The 20,043-nt window shown below is 35.6% G+C and overlaps 4 protein-coding genes across 4 annotated transcripts; all 4 read left to right on the top strand.

Moving 5' to 3' along the window:
• Positions 1-1,898: 1,898 nt before the first annotated feature.
• On the top strand, positions 1,899-3,702 carry GCK72_012653 (uncharacterized protein; the record flags this gene model as incomplete). The annotated part of the gene is made up of 2 exons (XM_053729285.1): positions 1,899-2,050; positions 3,546-3,702. 2 exons carry the CDS (start codon positions 1,899-1,901, stop codon positions 3,700-3,702), a joined length of 309 nt encoding a protein of 102 aa, XP_053584057.1.
• Positions 3,703-3,815: 113 nt separating this feature from the next.
• GCK72_012652 (uncharacterized protein) lies at positions 3,816-4,273 on the top strand (the record flags this gene model as incomplete). The annotated part of the gene is made up of 2 exons (XM_053729284.1): positions 3,816-3,874; positions 3,922-4,273. 2 exons carry the CDS (start codon positions 3,816-3,818, stop codon positions 4,271-4,273), a joined length of 411 nt encoding a protein of 136 aa, XP_053584056.1.
• Positions 4,274-4,300: 27 nt separating this feature from the next.
• Positions 4,301-5,594, top strand: GCK72_012651 (uncharacterized protein; the record flags this gene model as incomplete). Its single annotated transcript, XM_053729283.1, has 3 exons — positions 4,301-4,438; positions 5,265-5,471; positions 5,517-5,594. The coding sequence occupies 3 exons, from the start codon at positions 4,301-4,303 to the stop codon at positions 5,592-5,594; spliced, it is 423 nt and encodes a 140-aa protein (XP_053584055.1).
• A 7,075-nt stretch (positions 5,595-12,669) lies between these two features.
• Positions 12,670-16,087, top strand: GCK72_012650 (uncharacterized protein; the record flags this gene model as incomplete). Its single annotated transcript, XM_053729282.1, has 2 exons — positions 12,670-12,770; positions 14,827-16,087. 2 exons carry the CDS (start codon positions 12,670-12,672, stop codon positions 16,085-16,087), a joined length of 1,362 nt encoding a protein of 453 aa, XP_053584054.1.
• Between the last annotated feature and the right edge of the window lie 3,956 nt (positions 16,088-20,043).

Genomic DNA, 20,043 nt, shown 5'->3' with positions numbered 1-20,043 from the left:
TTACCAATTCTCACTGGGATTTCGAATTAGGCACAATGTAAATATGAACACGACTTTAAGAAAATAATTTCAGATTGAAATACGTTTGTGTGGTGCAAAAATCGTTTCTACACAATCAAATATGGAAGTAGCTAACTGTTGGCCAAATCATTACCAGTTTTTATCCTAAATATGTACATCTAACCGACTTGAAACATTTTTTCCTTTCTAATGTTCATAAATCGTCTGTACTTTTTCCAATAAACAGTTTTTTTCTTCTTTTTTCTCGATTTCACCCGAAACAACACATCCTCCTCCTATGATGTACTTTTTGGAAGAAATTCCTCTACCCTGCGGATTACACTGGAGATAGATTTCTCGCTTCCCCTCCTTTTTATCCTGCAACTGATTCATTTCACTGCTATCACCACATACATACGCATATCCCTGTTCTCATATATTCTAATCTTCCCTTTTCTTTTTTCCTGTTCAGTTCTTTTTCTCTGTCCACATACTCTTTTCCTGGCACCCAGTTCTTGTTCTCTATTCTAACCTCCTTGTGTGTTCTCTGTTTCTCTGGGTGCTCTTGGTTACTTCTCGCTCTTCAGAATACATTTGTGTTGCTGGAAATTAATTTTCACATTAGTTCAAGCACCTAATTATTACAAATAACTCTCCTGATTTTGAGTGATTTTATAAAACAGTTTTTTGAAACAGCATTAATATTCACTCGGGCAACTACATGGTGATCAGGTTAGTTAGTATGATAACGTAATTAGCAGTTGAAAAAACAGGAATTCCGGCTGCCTTCTTCCGTTTTAGAAAAAATCACTTCCGCACAGCTCTGCTTTACAATTAAAGAGTGTATCAATGTCAACTAATAAATTCATACATGAAAGTTCATTGAAAAATTTATCTCTGTTTTCTTTGTGTATCTTATCTTGTCGCCCTTTATTTACTTGTTAGAAGCACACATTGGTTACATTCATCTGGTCATTATCGTGTGGTTTCTAACACCCGAAATTCTTATCAGCCAATTTACAAGAACACCGCAGATAAACTACAGACTTCAGGTTAATATTGAAAATGTAACAGGAAAAAACTTGCAGAACAAAGAGGACTTTTTATTATTAATCACAAACACGTTAACCACGACCAACAACAGCAACAAATTCATCAGGGACGCAACTTTTTTGTATATTTCACCATGGCATAGGCGCTTTTGTACACTTTCGTCCCCTTTCAATTTTATGAGTCATTGTTGTAAGCCTATAAATCATTCCTTCCATTTATTTTGATTGAATTCTCTGCTTTGCTCAATATAACCGCATCCTACACTTTGTCTTCTTTCAAAAAATACATTATTACCCGAAGCCAGTCAAGTTCAGCTCTCTTGTCTTTTACTAACAATTTCGAAGGAAGTTTTTCACTGCTACCATTGCCATTTCTTTTCGTTTCGCGATATTTTTGATCGTGTTCACGAAATGAATAAATAAATGTTTCCCTGTATTCTCTAAACACAACAAAACTTCTTACAATATTGCCAGCGGCCTTCCCCGCGGGACAGAACACACGCACACAAAACTGACCTTCTCCGTTCTAACCCCCTCTTCTCCGTCGCCTCTTTTCTACACTTCTCTTCCCCCCAATACACATTTTCCATCCAACACCCCCCAATGCATTCTCCCAATGCATTCTACCCTCACACTGCCGACACATTTTGTCTTTTCTAACCCCTCTCGTTGTCTGAACTCTCCGTTTACCCTGTGGTCTCTCCCTGCCTACCACTACACTCTAAACGCTCACATTTTATTTATCTACTTTTTCTTACCTCTTTTTTAACCGGATTCCATACTTTTACTTCAATTGAAATAATCAAAACATTTACTTTAATTGAGATAAACTTTTTTGCAGAAAAAATGTCTGACAGTGATCATCTTTTCGACGGGTTCGTTGGCTACGTCGCAGAAGTTTCCATCAACTCGGAATCGCCGATTACAAAGTATTCGTTGTCGAGAAGTTTCAAAGATCTCTGCAAGTTGAATATCAACGACAGATTCTTTTGTAATAAGTGAGTTTTTGTTTGTATTTTGAAATTAAAATAAACTTAAGAGAACAACTTAAATTAAGAGAACAACTTAAATTTTTTAACTGGATTTTTTCAAAAAATCGAAACCGATTATTTTATGAATAGTGATTTAGTACTGATATTACAACATCGCTCCATCAAAAGTATTCAAAGCAAATTTTGTTGGTCAAACCGCGCAATCGCTTTGAAAATTAGTCATTTCAAAACAAGACATTTCGAAACTGAAAAATTTTGATAGCAGGCATGAAAAATAGTATTGAAAATGAGATTTTTCGGTTTTTCTTGAGTTTTGGGTAAGTTTAACGGAAATACAGCCTTTTCTACTTTTTTTTGGCCCGTGGTTTCAATTTTTACCAATCATTTTTTAAATTTTTTTTCCAAAAAAAATTACTCAACATTTTTTGCTCGGAACAATTATCCAAAACTTGAAACATTGATTTTCTTCAGATTCAAAAAAAGTTGTTGAGCGAATTCTCAAATCAAAGAAAAAAAAGTTGCCAACTTCCCTTTAAAAACAGATTACTTTCGAATAGAAAAGATAAATGTTTGAATTTTTCAATGAGCAACGCGTATACTGATTGTTAGAGTCTACTCTTGATTTTTTAAGTATTTTTTATTCATGTAGCCGTCTCAAAAAACAATTTTTCAAAAAAGTTTAGTTTCGAAATTACTGGTTTAGAATTATCAAAAAAAATGTTGGGCCATGGAGCGCAGCTGTGAAAAGCGTAACCTATCGGAAACCAACTGTTTGAAAAATTGCTTCATAACTAGACATCTCGAAACCGATACATTTTGATAGCAGACGTAAAACAGTAGTGAACATTTCATTTTTCGGTCTCTTTTGAGTTTTAAGTGAAATTTAACGAAACAGAACAATTAGTCGAAATCCTTGCTCGGAACATTTATCAAAAACTTGAAACATAAATATTCTTCTGATTCGACCAAAAAGTTGAAAAATTCCTTCAAAGTACACAATAATTTGGAAAAGAAAATCAAAAATTTTGAAAATTAATCAGAAATTAAAAATGAGCAACGCGATTGCCACAGACTCATAAATTCTTGTTTTTTGGTGTTTTTGATCATGTAACCGTCTCAAAAAGCAATCTTAGAAAACTTTCGTTCCGAAATGACCGGTTTTAAATTATCCAAAAAATATCGGGCTATGGAGCGCGGTTGTTTAAACAGTAACCTGGAAACAAAAATACAAAAACATTTGAAAAATTCGACATTTCAAAACTAGACTTTTCGAAACCGACATATTTTGATAGGAGACATGAGAAATACTATCGAAAATGAGCTTCTGAAGTTTTAGGCAAAACAAAAAGGAAAGGCAATCAGGTTTTCAAATTTTTTGCCAGGGGTTTCAATTTATTTTACCAAATAACTAGGGAACCAAATAATATCTTTTTACTAAAAAATTACTCAAAATTCTTTCTCGGAAAATGTATCAAAAACTTGAAACATACATTTTCTTCAGATTCGACCAAAAAGTTGTCGAGCGAATCCTCAAATCAAAGTACGACATCGAACTGAAAGCGAGAATATTCTTCGTCACAAGCACCCCAGTCACCTGGCCGGACTTTCTAGAGGAACTTGGAAAAACACTTACGAACTGGACAGTCATTATCGACTGATAAGGTACGTGTCGAAGGTTGATGGAGTGACGAAATTCAAAGGAGAGCATAGAAAATGGAATGGAAGAGGACGGGCGGCTCAGATTGGTAGTGAGGTGCCAACGGAGCCGAATATGGATGATGGAGAGGTGTTTGGGGTGGAAGAGGAAGTGGAGGATCCGGAGATTATTGAGTAAGTTATATGGAAGACTCATTTTTTGACTAAATTTGGGTTTCTAGGCCACCGAGAGTTCCCCAGCCACAGATGGCACCTCTACAGATGCCGCCACCACAGTATATGACCCCTTGGATGAGAGGCCCCGCCTACCAGTTTGTGGTACCTGGGAGCCAAATGTATTATGTGTCACAACCTGGAAATCCAGAAAGTTCTACACCGGAAGAAGATGAAGGGAGATCGAAGAGACAGATTCCACAAAATAATGAGCCAGGACCATCAACGAGTAATGCCAGAGAGCCGCCCGAGATGGAACCAGCTCCAAAGAAAATGAGGAAATCAGTGGAGCCAATTTTTGAGGAAAGAAAAGTTGAGGATCTGATCATATTAGAGCCTCCAATTGTGAATCAACCATGAATTTCACGGAATCATGGATCCTCTTTCATGGATACCAGTTGTTTGATCAATCACTACTCAAAATTCCTACGGGAAATTTATTTCTTCCACGGAGAAGTTTCTGGAAGTTTTAATCGAGAGATCAAGGAGTTGTATACAGCCGTGGAGAATCAGAATCATGGAATGGTGAGTTATTTTCATAACTTGAAGTATAAAAGCAGTTGCCATGACTTTCGAACTGACAACTTTTATCATATTTCTATACAAAACATTGTTGTAACAGTCGAAAAGATGTTAAAGGTGGACAAAGGTCAACTCTGATATTTTCATAGAATTATGTATGAGTACCTGTGAGTTCATTTTCATATCCGAAAAATTGTAAAATTCGGTCTGGAACCCGCTGAAAGCGATCGAAGGTGAGTTTGGGCATTTCGGTGGCCTAGAAATTCGACTTCGGCCATGTTGATTTTTTCAAAATTTTTTTGCTCATTTTTGTTGTTTTCTTTCAATAAATTTGATAGTAAACAATATAAATTGATAGAAACATTACAAAAATGGTAGAAAAAAACGGCGAAACCCTGAAAAACAACATTTTCGAAAAAGATTCTAGAATGTTCCACGGCCACCGAAATGCCCAAACTCACCGGCGATCGCTTTCAGCGGGTTCCAGACCGAATTTTAAAATTTTTTGGTATGAAAATGACACATTATTCTATGAAAATATCAGAGTTGACCTTAGTCCACCTTTAAGTGTGGTAGAATCTTGTCACTTTTTGAACTAACACATGTAGATAGGAGTGGAGAATCACTTCACAAAGTGTCAACTGTTTAGTTAGTACATGAACCCTAAAAACCTCTACGTTCGAAACTAACATCCTTCAAAAATAGTTAATTAAGACGCTCTCTGAAAGTTAATTGCACATTTTGTAAAAACTTACTGTTCAAAGATTTCTACATTCGTTTGCCGACTAATCAAAAATGTTACCTTTATATCCTCGTATTCCATTTTTAGAACATTACCCCCTCAAAAATCAAATCCCATCTGGAAGTGTGCCTCGATGAGATTTTCTCCGACAGAACGACCGAATCAGAAGAGACACTGAACTTAAACACAATGCTGAACGATTTGAACCAAATGGCCAGACACTTAGGAGACGATCTTTCCATGAAAATTGTCCCGTTGGTCTCCATGTATTTGGAAGAAACAAAGGAGTCGGATGTGAGTGGTTCTTGAATGACTGAAAATTAATGGATCAATTTTCAGACTGTATCGAAAAAGGGAGCAAAGCAGGCAATCGAGAATATGATTAATAGATTGAAGAAATGTGCAAAATCATCTTGAATTCAATTTTTCCTGTCTCGTCTTGCCGCATTCATAAATTCTGTTTTCTGTTCCTTTCAAAGTTTTACTATACTTGTTTTGATTTAATTTACGAAGTGAAATAATGTGCTTAACATTAAAATTTTAATAATAAATAATAATTGTTCTTTACGGCAAATGTTGTTCGAAAGAATAATAAACAAACATTAATTTTCAGACTTTGAAAATCCGCTGAAAATGTAAACACAAAACGAGAATTAATATCACGCGGACACACCTAGAAGCTGAAAACACTACTGATTCAAACCGACCGTGACCATTAAATAATTATTTTCAGTTTCAAATAACTCATAATTTTTTTGAAGCTTTCAGTGGCTTACTAGAACTATTGGTGTTGTTGTTTTGCATATGAAACTGAAAAATCCGCCGTTTGTATGAATTTTTGCTTTTTTCAATTACTGTATCTTGAAAAATCAGCGATAACTGTGCTTGATCATAAATTGTCATCTTCTTGTGAATTTAGACTATTTTACCTAAACTGGATGGTATTAATTTTTAAATTTGAAAAGTTTTCATTAATAAAAACTACCCACCTTAAAAATTGAGAACATTTTATTTACAATCAGTTCTAAACGTGTTGTTATTGATAGCCGAATTTGAGCCAAAACTAGATACCCTTTCTGATATTTTCAACTCAATTTGTTAGAATTCCACTCAATCGTAGCGCACTCCCTAACAACATCTCATACAAATCATACTCACGAAACTGGAACCTAATAGTTTCGAATCTACGAAGTATTAAAAGATAGTCAGTCCAACAACAATATTGAAAAATGTAAATATTTAGCCAGCTTATTCTCAACGTTTTTTTCCAGAAACGTGTACTTTCAGGGACCAGACAAGCGTCCCCCTCCTCTCGGCGGGCTCCGCAGTACTCAGTTCGTGGGCGGTGCTTACTATTAGAAATAAGATATACCGTAAAAACTGTATTTGAGGTGCAAGCAACTCTATTGTTCAACGGGTCTGTCGGAGTGCAACTCTATTAGAAGGGCAATTCTAATAGAGGGTCCACCTCTATTTTTCGTCGACGAATTCGCCCGACCTCTATACCCAACTATCTTTTGAATTTGTTTGATTTCATTAGTTATTTATGCCGAATTCTTCGAACTTTTACATAAAAACGGAGAAAATCCTGAATTTTTATAGCAAACTTCGTTTTTAATAACAAAAATGCTGAAATAGTAATGTGAGAGAACAGTTAGGAGTCAGTTAATGATTATATTAGAGAAAATTGTAAATCGCTGGAGGGCAACTGTAATAGAGGGGCACTTCAAATAAAGGGTGCAACTCTATTGTTCAAAGAGTTCGTCGGTGGGCACCACTATTAAAGGGGCACTTCAAATAGAGGGGCACCTCAAATACAGTTTTTACGGTAAACACTTTCCTAAATTGTAAGTGACTCTCCAAACTTGTAGATTACTCGGAACAATTACGTTTTACAAAAAATTTGATTATCCTCACTCACAGTTTCAACAACTGAATTAATCATAATGGTTCTGTATTTATTCGTTATGATCTTCTCAAATTTAGGAATTCTGAACAGTTCACTTTTCAGTTTCAATAAAACGCTATTGTCAAACCGGTCATGTTACGATTAGTCACTTTTAGTTCTAGAATCCCAGATTCCCTTAAAAAATAAGATCAGAAGTTTTTTTTTACTTTCAATTGTTCTTCTGCTTCTCCTTCCCCTCCCCACTCCAAAATTCATTTTTCGTACGTGACCTCGTTAAAACGGTAGTTTTTCAAAGGTGTTACATTTTTTGATAGTTCTTTTGGTTCTTTCATTTTTTTCATTTCTCTTTCTCTCCTGAATAGAAATAAGGGGATAAACTGATAAGAATAGTGATTTGGTGACGTCGTTCATATCGGTTTTTGGGGTCAAAAAAAAATAGTTTCATTAAAAAAACGGTATGAGTGGTTCAATTTTTGTAACCTATTTGTAGAGCAACTTTATTATATTTCACAGCCCCTGTAAATATTGAGATCAATAGGCACTCTGTAACCATTTTCTAAATATTGAAAACAAACATTTTCGAATACTAGATCAATACCATTACTGTAGTACAACAAAGACTGAGTTGCGATTTTCGCTACAAAATGTTTTTTTCTATTGCTTTATCACAGTTTTTGCCTATTCCCCGTTGAAACTTCTGTGTGACTTTTAGTCTTATTGATGGACGGATGGTTAGTGCTCATTCTTTCTCAGCTCTCTTTTTTCAGAATATTGTAAAACAGCACTCATGTAGTATGTTAGAGCCCAATTTCAAATATTCTGTTAAAACTGTGCAGATTAAACAATTTCTGTTTCTTGATGATATTTTTTCTTTCCGTTTTTTACCAGTTGCAATTTTTGGGTTCTTCCCTTTATGTTTATGTCTTGTTTCAACTTTTGCTTTTTTTTTAGAAAACTTGAGTCATAGCGATAACAATAAGTTCAGGTTTAAAAAAATAATTGTTTAACTCCAGCTTGTTATTGATCTCGTAATATCTATAAAAACGAGAGCGTTAATGCAGTCACCAATTTTCTGTTTCCACAGATCTTTATATAATTTTCGGTACTGATTTATCTATTCTCCTGTGTTTCCGCTGTAAAACTCTCTGACTTCCTTTTGTGTAATTATTGAATCTATAATGCTTGCATTTTCATCCCTCTTTTTTTCGAAATAATGTGAAACGGTACTCGTTAAGTTTGTTAGAGTATTATATAAATCTCGTTTTCAACTAAAATAAACAATTTTTTCACAAATTCAAAGTTTTACCAATTTCTGATTTATGATGTTACCGTCCTAGGTTTCATCGTTTCAACCAGATTTTAATTTTTTTCATTTTATTTTTATGTTTTAACAGCAAGTATAATTATTTTTTAAGAAAAATAAGTCAGAGTGATAACAGTAATTTTATTTTGTTTTATGCCATAAGTTTCTAAATTCTTTCTGTTTCACAAACATGTGTTTTGCTCTATCTAGCATCGATTGTAGTTTTTTTTTGGACTCTGTTCGTAAATGTGTTATCACTTTATTTACAACTTTCTTCTCCCCACTTTTCCCATGAAAAATGAATCATAAACGTACCGTATGATATGAGTTCGAATTGACGCACTTACTATTATTATCACTATCAATTCAACCATAATCACTCCCGGAATGAAGATCATTTCACAATACCAAGAGTGTGAGTCTCTCCAGATGCAAAGTGCCTGAAACGGAACTCTAAAAACGGTAATCCAGTTTGAATTTGTGTACAAAGCGAATGTGACAAGAACACAAAGTGTTATGTGAGCTCCAGAATTATCTCAGTTTCTATGTTTTCATATAGATGTTTTCATATAGTTTCTATGCTTTCATATAGATCTCAGTTTCTATGTTTTCATATAATTTTCATTTTGTAATGGATTAAACTAGTCTAATAGTCCGATTTAATATTGTCGCTGTTTTTGAAATGTGGCATCAAAAAGTTTGTTCTCCGTTTCGGTCACACCTGGGTATCTGGTCAACGCCATTTCCACATTGTATCCCAATCTACCAACTACCAAAAACCATTGAAGATACATATTTCGGAAAACTGAAACTGAGAATTTTATGAATTACAAAATCTGTTACAAGATTATTTGAAACCGACAAAACTCACTTTACAAAATTAGGAAAACTTTTTGTAAGTTTAGCACCGAAAGAAACATGAGATATTTCAGAAACATGAAAGTGGTTAGAGAAGTATATTACCCGAACCCAAAGTTATTTAACTATTCACAGTCTCCCAGACTTCGAGTAAGAACTGCAAGGAAATTTTTGATCTACCCTCATGAAACGAAAAATTTGAGAAATTAGCAGGTCTAAAACTTTATTACTTTAATTTTTAGCGTAATGCTCAAGGTCAGAAGTAAGAAATTTTCAGTTTTAGAATTATTCCGAGAGCATTATCCACCCATTCAATCCAAAAAATCCTGGTTTCAGATACTTTTTCAAGTCGAAAAGGCGATTTTTCATTTTGATTTCGGAAAAATCTACGGGATTTGTTCATTTCTCAACATTATCCAACGAATGATAGCTCAAATCGTGCTCCGGAGATTTTTACACATTTCTGTAGGACGGTTTTTCAATTTGCTCGTTATTTTTTGAGAAATCGATCAAATTCCGAATTTTTTTCAATTTTTTGTTATTTTCTCGAAAACTAATAAGCAAATTGAAAAACCGTCCTACAGAAATGTGTAAAAATCTCCGGAGCACGATTTGAGCTATCATTCGTTGGATAATGTTGAGAAATGAACAAATCCCGTAGATTTTTCCGAAATCAAAATGAAAAATTCCCTTTTCGACTTGAAATAATATCTGAAACCAGAATTTTTTAGATTGAATGGTTGGATAATGCTCTCAGAATAATTCTAAAACTGAAATTTTCTTACTTCTGACCTTGAGCTTTACGCTAAAAATTAAAGTAATAAAGTTTTAGACCTGCTAATTTCTCAAATATTTCGTTTCATGAGGGTAGATCAAAAATTTCCTTGCAGTTCTTACTCGAAGTCTGGGAGACTGTGCTATTAGAAAACATATTATAAAGCCATCAATGTCGTCATGTTTGTTACTGTTTTAATGACTTCTCACAACAGTGAACATATTTTGAATTGTATTGACAGCGTAGTTCAAGTTTCAGTAAAATTTTAAAAGTTCTGTTGTTTACCTAGATATCTTGTTTCGGATGAGTTGTATGTCAGATTTGCATGGAATTCCGACTTCCGATTTCCAACTTCCGGGTTTTTATTCCACTTCCGACTTCGTTTCAAAAAATTAATCTCCGACCCAAAAGTTCAATTTCTCTGTCAATTCAGATCACAGAAAAAGATCGATTCAAAACTAATGACACGGCTGTTTTGGAGGATTTCTTGGCGATTGAGTTCAGTTTTGAGAGATTGCAAGGTTTAAAACAGAGTTGCAACGGGCCGGGCCGGCACACATGTCTGAAACTGCGTCTAAAGCGATTTATGAGACCTCAAAATGACAAAAATCTATGCTAGTCGTGCACTTTTTTAGTGCATTTCAATAGAAATTCTCCTTGTCATACACGTGAAAGCAATATTTTCAAAAATTCTCAAGAAAAAATTCGAAAAATGAACATTTATGAATGCATTTCACGTTCAGAAGAGGAGAATTTCTATTGAAATGTACTGAAAAAATTACGATGGGGAGCGATTTTTGGAATTTTGAGGTCTCATAACTCGCTTAAAACTGATTTTTTGAAATTCTTGAGAAAAATTTGGAAAATTTTCAGACAAAAAAATTATTGAAAAAAAAATTCTAGAGAAAAAAATTCAAAAATTCAAATCCGGGCGGACCGGGCCGGGCTGAAACCGGGCCGGCCTGGAATTTTGCAAGTATCGTTTAAAATGAAAATGAATTTTTCAGCACCCCAGACACCCCAGAAACAGTTCAATTAAATTTCATTTTCATGTTTTTCCAACTTTTCTCGAAAATTCCCTCTAGAAGTTCTCAAATTTCAAATCGTATTCGTATTCCCCGCTAAAAGTTCTATTATGTCCAATTGAAAACATCAAAAAGTAGCGTTACCATTTTGAGATATTTCGATTTTTTCAAAAATCACATAAGGGTCCCCCCTTATAAAAATTTCATTTTTGAAAAAAATTTCAAAAAAATATTAATTCCGAAAATGATTGGAATGTTGATAAAACCCTTGAAATAAGTCACTCACAAAATATAAGATCTCAGAAATGTGTTTGAACGGATTCCGTTTTTTTTGTTCATCCAATTTTTTCCAGTTTTTTCCCGTTTTCATCAATAATTTGTACAGAAGTCCTCAAATTTCAAAGGACATCCTACTTTCTTGCAAAATTTAACATATATTTCAATTGACATCATCAAAAAACATGGGGACCATTTTGAGATTTTTCCATTTATTTCGAAATTCAGGTAAGGGTCCCCCCTTATGAAAGAAAATTTTTATCAAAAAAAGAATTCAACTTTTTTTTTGATGTAATAGACGTTGAGAACATTGATAAAATATCGAAAACATTTTTTTACAGTTTGAACGTTTATTGCATCAAAAAAGTTGAATTATTTTTTTGATAAAAATTTTCTTTCATAAGGGGGGACCCTTATCTGAATTTCGAAATAATTAGAAAAATCTCAAAATGGTCCCCCTGTTTTTTAACGATGTCAGTTGAACTATATGTTAAATTTTGCGAGGAATTAGGATACCCTTTGAAATTTAAGGACTTCTGTACGAATTATTGATAAAAACGGGAAAAAACTGGAAAAAAATTGGATGATCAAAAAAAACGGAATCCGTTCAAACACATTTCTGAGATCTAATATTTTGGGATTGGCTTATTCCAAGTGTTGTATCAATATTCTGATTATTTTCGGAGGTAATTTTTTTTGAAATTTTTTTTCTAAAATGAAATTTTCATAAGGGGGGACCCTTATGTGATTTTTGAAAAAATCGAAAAAACATGAAAATGAAATTTAATTGAACGGTTTCTGGGGTGTCTGGGGGGTTGGAAATTTGTGTAAAGGTAGCCAAAAACATTTCTAACGTGTTACCAAAATTTCCCGATGTTATCTGGAAAATTGAAATTTTTATGAATTTTTGGGTGAAAAGTCGATTATTGGGCCTTTTTCCCTATGATGACGTCATAGAGGACTGGTGACATATTTTTTGTAAATCACTACCTTAGGGGTACATATGCTGTAAAAAGAGTTCGGATTGAAACAACTTTTTGCAACTGTGCCAAGGCCCAACACAAACATTCTCACTCTTACAGATAGTGCCTCTTAAATTAGATAATGACTCTGAATAATAGAGTGTTGAGGATGAAATTTATATAAAGTTTATAAACTGCATTTAGTCGTCAATGTGCCGTGGAACCACTAACAACTTCTCCCTGTTTCATGTTCCACATTGATAGCAATGAACTCTCTCCAGCTCATTCAACATACAAGTCTACTTTTCCAGATCCCCTGGCAATTTTCCACTTTCTACATGCAAAATCACGTTCAAATCATCAGAAGAAGCGACCGGTGGATTGATGGCTCCAAGTAGTAGTAGAAGACCAAGTTCAGCTCATGGACAAGGAGAAGAAGATGAGTTGAGAATGAGAACGAGTAGCAGTGGCGAGCAAACGAGGAAGTGAGTTTTCATACATATGCGGATTCATTGGACAGTTACATCATTATCAATATGAAACGTGTGTCTCGAAATATATCTAATTTTCGGAACGGAATATTTTGAAAGTATGTATATAATCAAAATAATCTGTTTCAAAGGTCTAATAATTTGATAGTATTCACTGAACTTCAATCATTTTGTTTTCAATTCTTTCAGCCGCCGTCACCGTCTCTCGAATGAAATGCGTTCAATGACACTGGACGATTCCCGATGAATCCTCTGTTCACTATTTGTACATTTCCCTTATTCTTAAAATGGTCTCATGTCTCATCTTGTAACAATTTGTGTTTCTTATTTTCTGCGTACATATTATCAGTGCCTTCTCCATCTTCTCCATTTTTTTCTCTCTTTATAATGTGCTCCATGGGAATTTTGATAATGGGATTTGATTGCTTTTTAAAATATTGATCTGTCTTGAATTTGGTTTTGGTGTCGTGACAATAATAGCCCCAGCTATATTGTCACAACTGGTACAGTCTAACTCGTAGATTATTTCCACGTAATTTATAAAATATACAACGGTAAACTTATTGTTACTCTCAAAGGAGGATTACTTAGCCTACCAACAACGTGAAACGAACTCAATACTCTTATCATGATGACATTTGCCACGTTTCAATGTCAATATAAGCTATCGAATCGCTACCAATCAGTATCTGAAGTCAATCGTCTACGTCTCGCCTACTGGAGTCTCTTCTCAACTGCACACATCGACAAGTCATATGCGACCAACAACGCCAATGGACCATCCACCATCGTCAATGCATGAAGAGATTCCTATAACTATGGTGTTTCTCCCATTGAGATTGCTCTAATAAACCGTTTGTATAATTCTGTGTTGGTTAACTTTCTAAGTTCACACTCTCTCACTCATTGCGGTCGGTTCGGGGTTCACCTGCCCAATAACCGTCGCAACATGGTGCATCGACCAGAGTCATTCGAACTTTGGTGGTGTGAGAGAATGCAGAGCTCGAAAGTTATTCAACTAGGATTACGTTGATCGAACGTAAAATAGGTAGAGTGGATCCTGGCAGATGACTTCTGATCTCCTTACTCGAAGGAAAACTTTCTCTTATCGTAGGGAATTGAACTCTATCGTAGAGTTTCCAAACTTTTATTCGAAGAGTGCATCATCGTGAGCAAAGTCGTTGTTCACCAAGTGTCTGTATGGGTTCGGGTGGGATCCGAACGAGTGGCAACATACAGTTCACAGGTAGGACGTCATATCGTTGACGTTATTCCCAGCGAGACTAGAGAAGTTTCTAAATCATGAAACAGACCTCATTCATGAACCACCACTAAAATCTATTGGTCATTCTCTCCAATCACAGTCTCGTTCCTACCAACTATGAATTATCGTATTCATCCAATCAATGATTGCATTGAATCTTATCGTAGAGGTTCTCTGCTTATCCGTAGACACATCAGAATTGAATTCAACGAAGGTTTATTCTGATAAAAGCACAATCGGTGCCTAATAGTCAAGTAAGCACAATAGTGCTCATGGAAAGTCATATTTATGACAAATTAGAAAAAAGATGTCGTGATGAAAATGTCAGATCGGAAACAAATAGCGTGGTCCGGATTCTGGAGTTCAAACGGAAATCTCATATCGATAGCCACAGAATCGCCACCACCGACATACCACATCTTGAGGATGGTCTATCTCCAGTCGTATCGTTGAAACCGCGAAAGGGCCCAAAGTAACGGGATCATCGAGAAGACGAGGTTACAGATCAGGAACTTTGCAACTGACAGGAAGACGACTGCGCAACTTCCGCAAATGTTCTCCAACGAGGACCTCAAACATATGAATCCGTGAAACGCCACAGGAACCAACGATGTGAATCACCACAAGAATAGGAATCTCAGTTACGTTTTGATGGCTATAAAACGTCATTGATTCATACAGAATCCTAATACGAAAGCTGATAAAAGTGACAAGTCGAGTCATTAGGATGTATTAAGCAACAGAATGTGATACAATCTCTCGTGAAATCACTAATTCCACGGTTAGCAAACCAGAGCAAGGTCAGGAAAAAACAGGGCATGGATATTGGGTATATAAGGATGAAGGTTCGACAAAACAATATCAGTCTACAACGACTCGTCGACCATATCGACAGCATCCAACCAACCAACCAACCATGGCTAACAAGAACAAGAAGAAGACTGAGCAAAAGAAGGAAAAGAGTGAACAATGGAGTCCGGTGACCATGAAAACAATTAAATGGAGTATCACCCGTGAGTTAACAAGAACCCGAACGCTCGTCTCTCTTGCTAACCGCGCTCTGGCACTTGAGAGAAACACCAATAACATCACCGTACTCGACGGGTATCTGGCTCAACTGCGCAATCAACTGGTCCTAATCGAGGACCTCCCGGAAAATGCGATCGATCTGCTCAAGACCAACAATAAGCTCTGTACGCAGAATGTGTTTGAAGCCAATCGGGCTCAAATATCGGACCATCTGGCAGATCGTGGACACGAAGGGCTAGTCAATCAAATGATAACGCTCATCGGAGACGTGACAACTACGGTGAACAACTTCCGATCTGGACGCGTTTCGGCGATCCCAGAAACACCACCACCACCACCATCCGATGTTCTGGCTCCAGGAAATGCGCATACAACCGATGGAATCGCTCCGAGACGTGCACAACCAGAACAACACATCCCTGAACGATCGGTTCAGCAGACAATCAATCAATCGGATCAATTGGATCCAGGGTTCGAGTCGAATTCAGGTCGACACTTGCCAAGCTCGACAAAAGCCTGCGAGAGCACTCACAGTTCGGATTTCTCAGCTCACCCGCGGTCCAACATACTCAACCGTGGTTCATCCGAAGCCTCCCAAGACATTGCCGAGTTTGCGGATGATTTGGCTGTTCGTATCGGAACAATCGAGCATACTCAGACATTGCTTTTGGATTCATCTGCCACGGCAAATCGGGCCGTCAAAAATCTGCAAGGCAACATGCAAGCAATCCAGGAAAGCATGCAGAAAATGCAGGAAATGATGTATCAGGTCGTAAACCGCCAACCAACGTGGCAAACCGCTCCGGACAAGAAACAGGAATCAGAACCGGCAACTACGAGTAAGGACAAACAAGTCCCGGAGCCATCGACCAGTCTATCGGAAACTCCCATCCTTCGTCAAAGCTCTTCAATGAAACAGGAGAACTCGTCTCCACCTCCACCCGTAGTGACGCCGAGGAACGATGCGGTGGACTCACCTAGCTTTCGTCAGAACCCTCCGGGGTCACAGGTTGGATGACTCCTTCTTCATCAATTCGTTTATTGGCAAGCTGCCCCAACAAGTCATGGGAACCGTCTTCAAGAAACATCACCAAAAAGACCGAACATTCCAAGAACTTGTAGGAATCGCCTACAAAACCATTTCTGAAAAAAGAGCTCTGGATCAAGCACTAAAGATGAAGAGAGGCAGGATTACAACCAACGAAGTGCATGATGACAGATATCCATCAACTTCACAATCTCGCAACTCCTCTCACTTTCCACCAGACTCGAATAAAGGCAAGATGACAGTCGGTCATAATAAAGCACTCGTTTCGTCGAGTGACAGCAATTCTTCCTCTGATTAATCAGAGGTATTCTGCAACGAACTTCCGTTACGTTACCACTACGGAAGTTCTTTTCCCAGCCCCCCAGTGTCGTGACAATAATAGCCCCAGCTATATTGTCACAACTGGTACAGTCTAACTCGTAGATTATTTCCACGTAATTTATAAAATATACAACGGTAAACTTATTGTTACTCTCAAAGGAGGATTACTTAGCCTACCAACAACGTGAAACGAACTCAATACTCTTATCATGATGACATTTGCCACGTTTCAATGTCAATATAAGCTATCGAATCGCTACCAATCAGTATCTGAAGTCAATCGTCTACGTCTCGCCTACTGGAGTCTCTTCTCAACTGCACACATCGACAAGTCATATGCGACCAACAACGCCAATGGACCATCCACCATCGTCAATGCATGAAGAGATTCCTATAACTATGGTGTTTCTCCCATTGAGATTGCTCTAATAAACCGTTTGTATAATTCTGTGTTGGTTAACTTTCTAAGTTCACACTCTCTCACTCATTGCGGTCGGTTCGGGGTTCACCTGCCCAATAACCGTCGCAACATTTGGTCTCTGTATGCTTTTTTGGGATAATAATGATAAATATGGCTGTGGAATTGGTTTTATTGATGAATGAAGATGTTTTCGAAATGCTACGAGCACTGGGTCAAATTGAAAGTTTAGCATAAAGAAGACTATTTGAAACAGTATTAAAAATTTTACGTTTTCACATAATTTATTTTTTTGCCAATCTTGAAACATACCGTTCTCAGAATCGTTCTTGCGAGTATTTTCTTTTTAACTGCAGACGATTTTCCATAAATGTTTGGGAACTCTAGTTCAAAAATTTGTGAGAATTGGAACTCATCAGATGTACATATTTCACAGAAATTCAAAACAAAAAATGTTAGTCTGAAAGACATAATGACCAATGAAGATTCTCGTATTTTTTGAAATGTTTTGGAACAGGGAATACATATTCAAGTTATTTCTGGTTTTTACCAGATACATCTTGCAAAAATTCAAATTTTACAAATTCAAGTAATATTCATTTCAAATAATTAAATTTCAGTTTCGGCATGATAATTTCAAGAAAACTGGCGAAATGTGTTTAGTCTTTTATGAATCCATCTTCTCAGTTTATTCTGATATTTATAATTCTTATTGGATATCTTCAGTTATCGTTTATCGTTTTGCTCAAATTTTTCTACAAATCAAAAAGGAAAAAAAGGATGAAGAACTATTGAAAAATACATCAATCCAAAATTTAATAATAATCTAATTGTTTGAAACGGCACTTTCCATCAGAATCATATATACTGTGTTTCAAAATAACAGTATTCCAGTGTAGCTTATTTTCGACGGAGACTTTATGCTGTTTCAAATAAATAAGAAAGTGATTTCTAGTATATTGACTGGAATCTACTGTTGATTTTTAGCAGTATTCTATCGTTTTCAATGTTCAAACGTATAAAATATTTTCTCTAAATACACTTTCATTAATTTTTTTAAACATTGTGTACTTTTTTAAGAATCTTGAAACAGCTAATTCTGTTTCAATTATTAGACAAGAGTAACATTAGATGTAAGCGGAATTGTCATACCTTCAAAATATTCTAAGCATTATTTACTGAACGGAATCCAATAAACGCGTTATCTATACACGAGACCTATAAAAATATACTCATTCATAATCAATTGAAGTAAGAAAGAAACACAACGAATCAAAATTTTCACCACTGAAATGAAAATAACGGAAACAGAAAAGTTCAGCGGTTTTTTGAGACTAACAAAAAAAACAAGACACCGATAAAATACAATTAAAACATCGTGAATAATTTAGGTCATTAGTTTAGTTCACAATGAAACGATGAAACAGTTTAGAACATAATTTTCTTGTTTCACGGCACTCCTGAATTCTGGATAAAATTTTAAGGATAATTGTTCATTATCAAACTTCGTGTGTGTATTTTCATGGTTGACTCATCTGATCTGATACGTAATTATCTTCCATCGCGATTGCTTTGGTTACTCACAGTCAGCTGTCACTACAAAAACTTTTTTAGTATGTCAATTATTCCTTTACCAGTTCTCACTGGGATTTCGAATTAGGAACGTTATAGATATAAACATGTCTTTCAGAAAATAATTTCAGATTAACACAAGTTTCCTGAATCTGTTGTGCGAAAATCGTTCCTACACAATCAAAAAAAAATAACTGTACTATTAGCGATTTTATTCTTCATATGTATATAAAAATTACTTGAAACATTCATTCACTTTGAGTTTTAAAAACGATCTTTTTGCCTTTTTAATGTTCATAAATCTTGTGTTCTTTTTCCACTAAACAGTTTTTTCTTCTTCCTTTTTTCCGGTTCAACCGATACAACACATCCTCCTCCTATGATGTACTTTTCGGAAGAAATTTCTCTTTCTTACACTGGAGAGAGATTTCTCGCTCCCCTTCCTCTTTTTCCTGCAACTGATTCATTTAACTGCTATCACCACTTACATATATCCTTGTTCTCCTATATTCAAATGTAGTTCTTATTTCCGTGCAGCTCTTTACATTCTCTGTCTACACATTCCTTACCTGGCATCCTTTTTTGTTATCCAATCAAACCTCCTTGTGTGTTTTCTGTTTCTCTGGGTGCTCTCGGTTACTTCTAACTCTGCATAGAATATTTATTTTAATGAGTAGTAGTTTTATTAATCCTTGCATCAATTTAATAATTAATCTCGGAATATTGAATGTTATTTATCAATGTTTTGAAACATCATAACTATTTATTCGGCTGATTATTTAGTTATTATCTTAATTAGTTCGAAAATGTAATTAGCAGGTGAAATTTCATACTTTTTCAACACGTCTTTGTTCTTCTGTTTTTAAAATTTTACTTCCAACTACCGTTCTAGAAAAAAATCACTACGGTACAGTTCTACTTCACAATTGAGGAGACAAATTTGTCAATATCAACTAATTCACTCATTCATGAAAGTTCATTGAAACATTTTTCTCTGTTTTCTCTTCGCATCTTTTGCTGGTTAGTACAGTGCGTGCAAAAAGGATAGGACACCCCTCGATTTCGGGCATCCCGAAAAAACGAAAAAAGTTATGAAAAATCTGAGACTGCCATTCGATTTAGCGTACAAAATAACCCCCGAGTACATATTTTCGTCATCTTACCACTTTTCATATTGCCGTACCACCAGAAAGTTACTTTTTCGGTCGTGCAAAAAGGATAGGACACCCTCGAAAATCGGATTTTCAGTTGATTTTCCGGAATTATTTTTTCACGAAAATCTGTTTTGTATGATTAAAATATACTTTTTATATCGTTTTCGAGTGTTTTCTCATGTTTTCCCTTATTTTCAACTCCGGTAGACAAGGTTTGACGAAGTTCGAAAATCGACCTCTCAGAATACTTACTGTTTCAAAGTTTCAGGACGTGTATCTCAGTTTTCAGATAACGTACATTCTTGAAACTTTCTGAAAATGCCAATTGTGTATCTGGTAGTAAAATATACAAAGCTTTCATTTATTAATGGCGATTTTGGAAAGTCCCACTCAAAACTCTAAAACTCATTTTGACCAAAATTCACTATTTTCGAAAAAAAAGTTCAAATCCTAGAAAAATC

The sequence above is a fragment of the Caenorhabditis remanei genome, chromosome IV (assembly GCF_010183535.1).
Source record: "Caenorhabditis remanei strain PX506 chromosome IV, whole genome shotgun sequence".
In the NCBI taxonomy this organism is placed as follows: Eukaryota; Metazoa; Nematoda; class Chromadorea; order Rhabditida; family Rhabditidae; genus Caenorhabditis; species Caenorhabditis remanei.
This window is presented reverse-complemented; position numbering and strand designations above follow the sequence as displayed.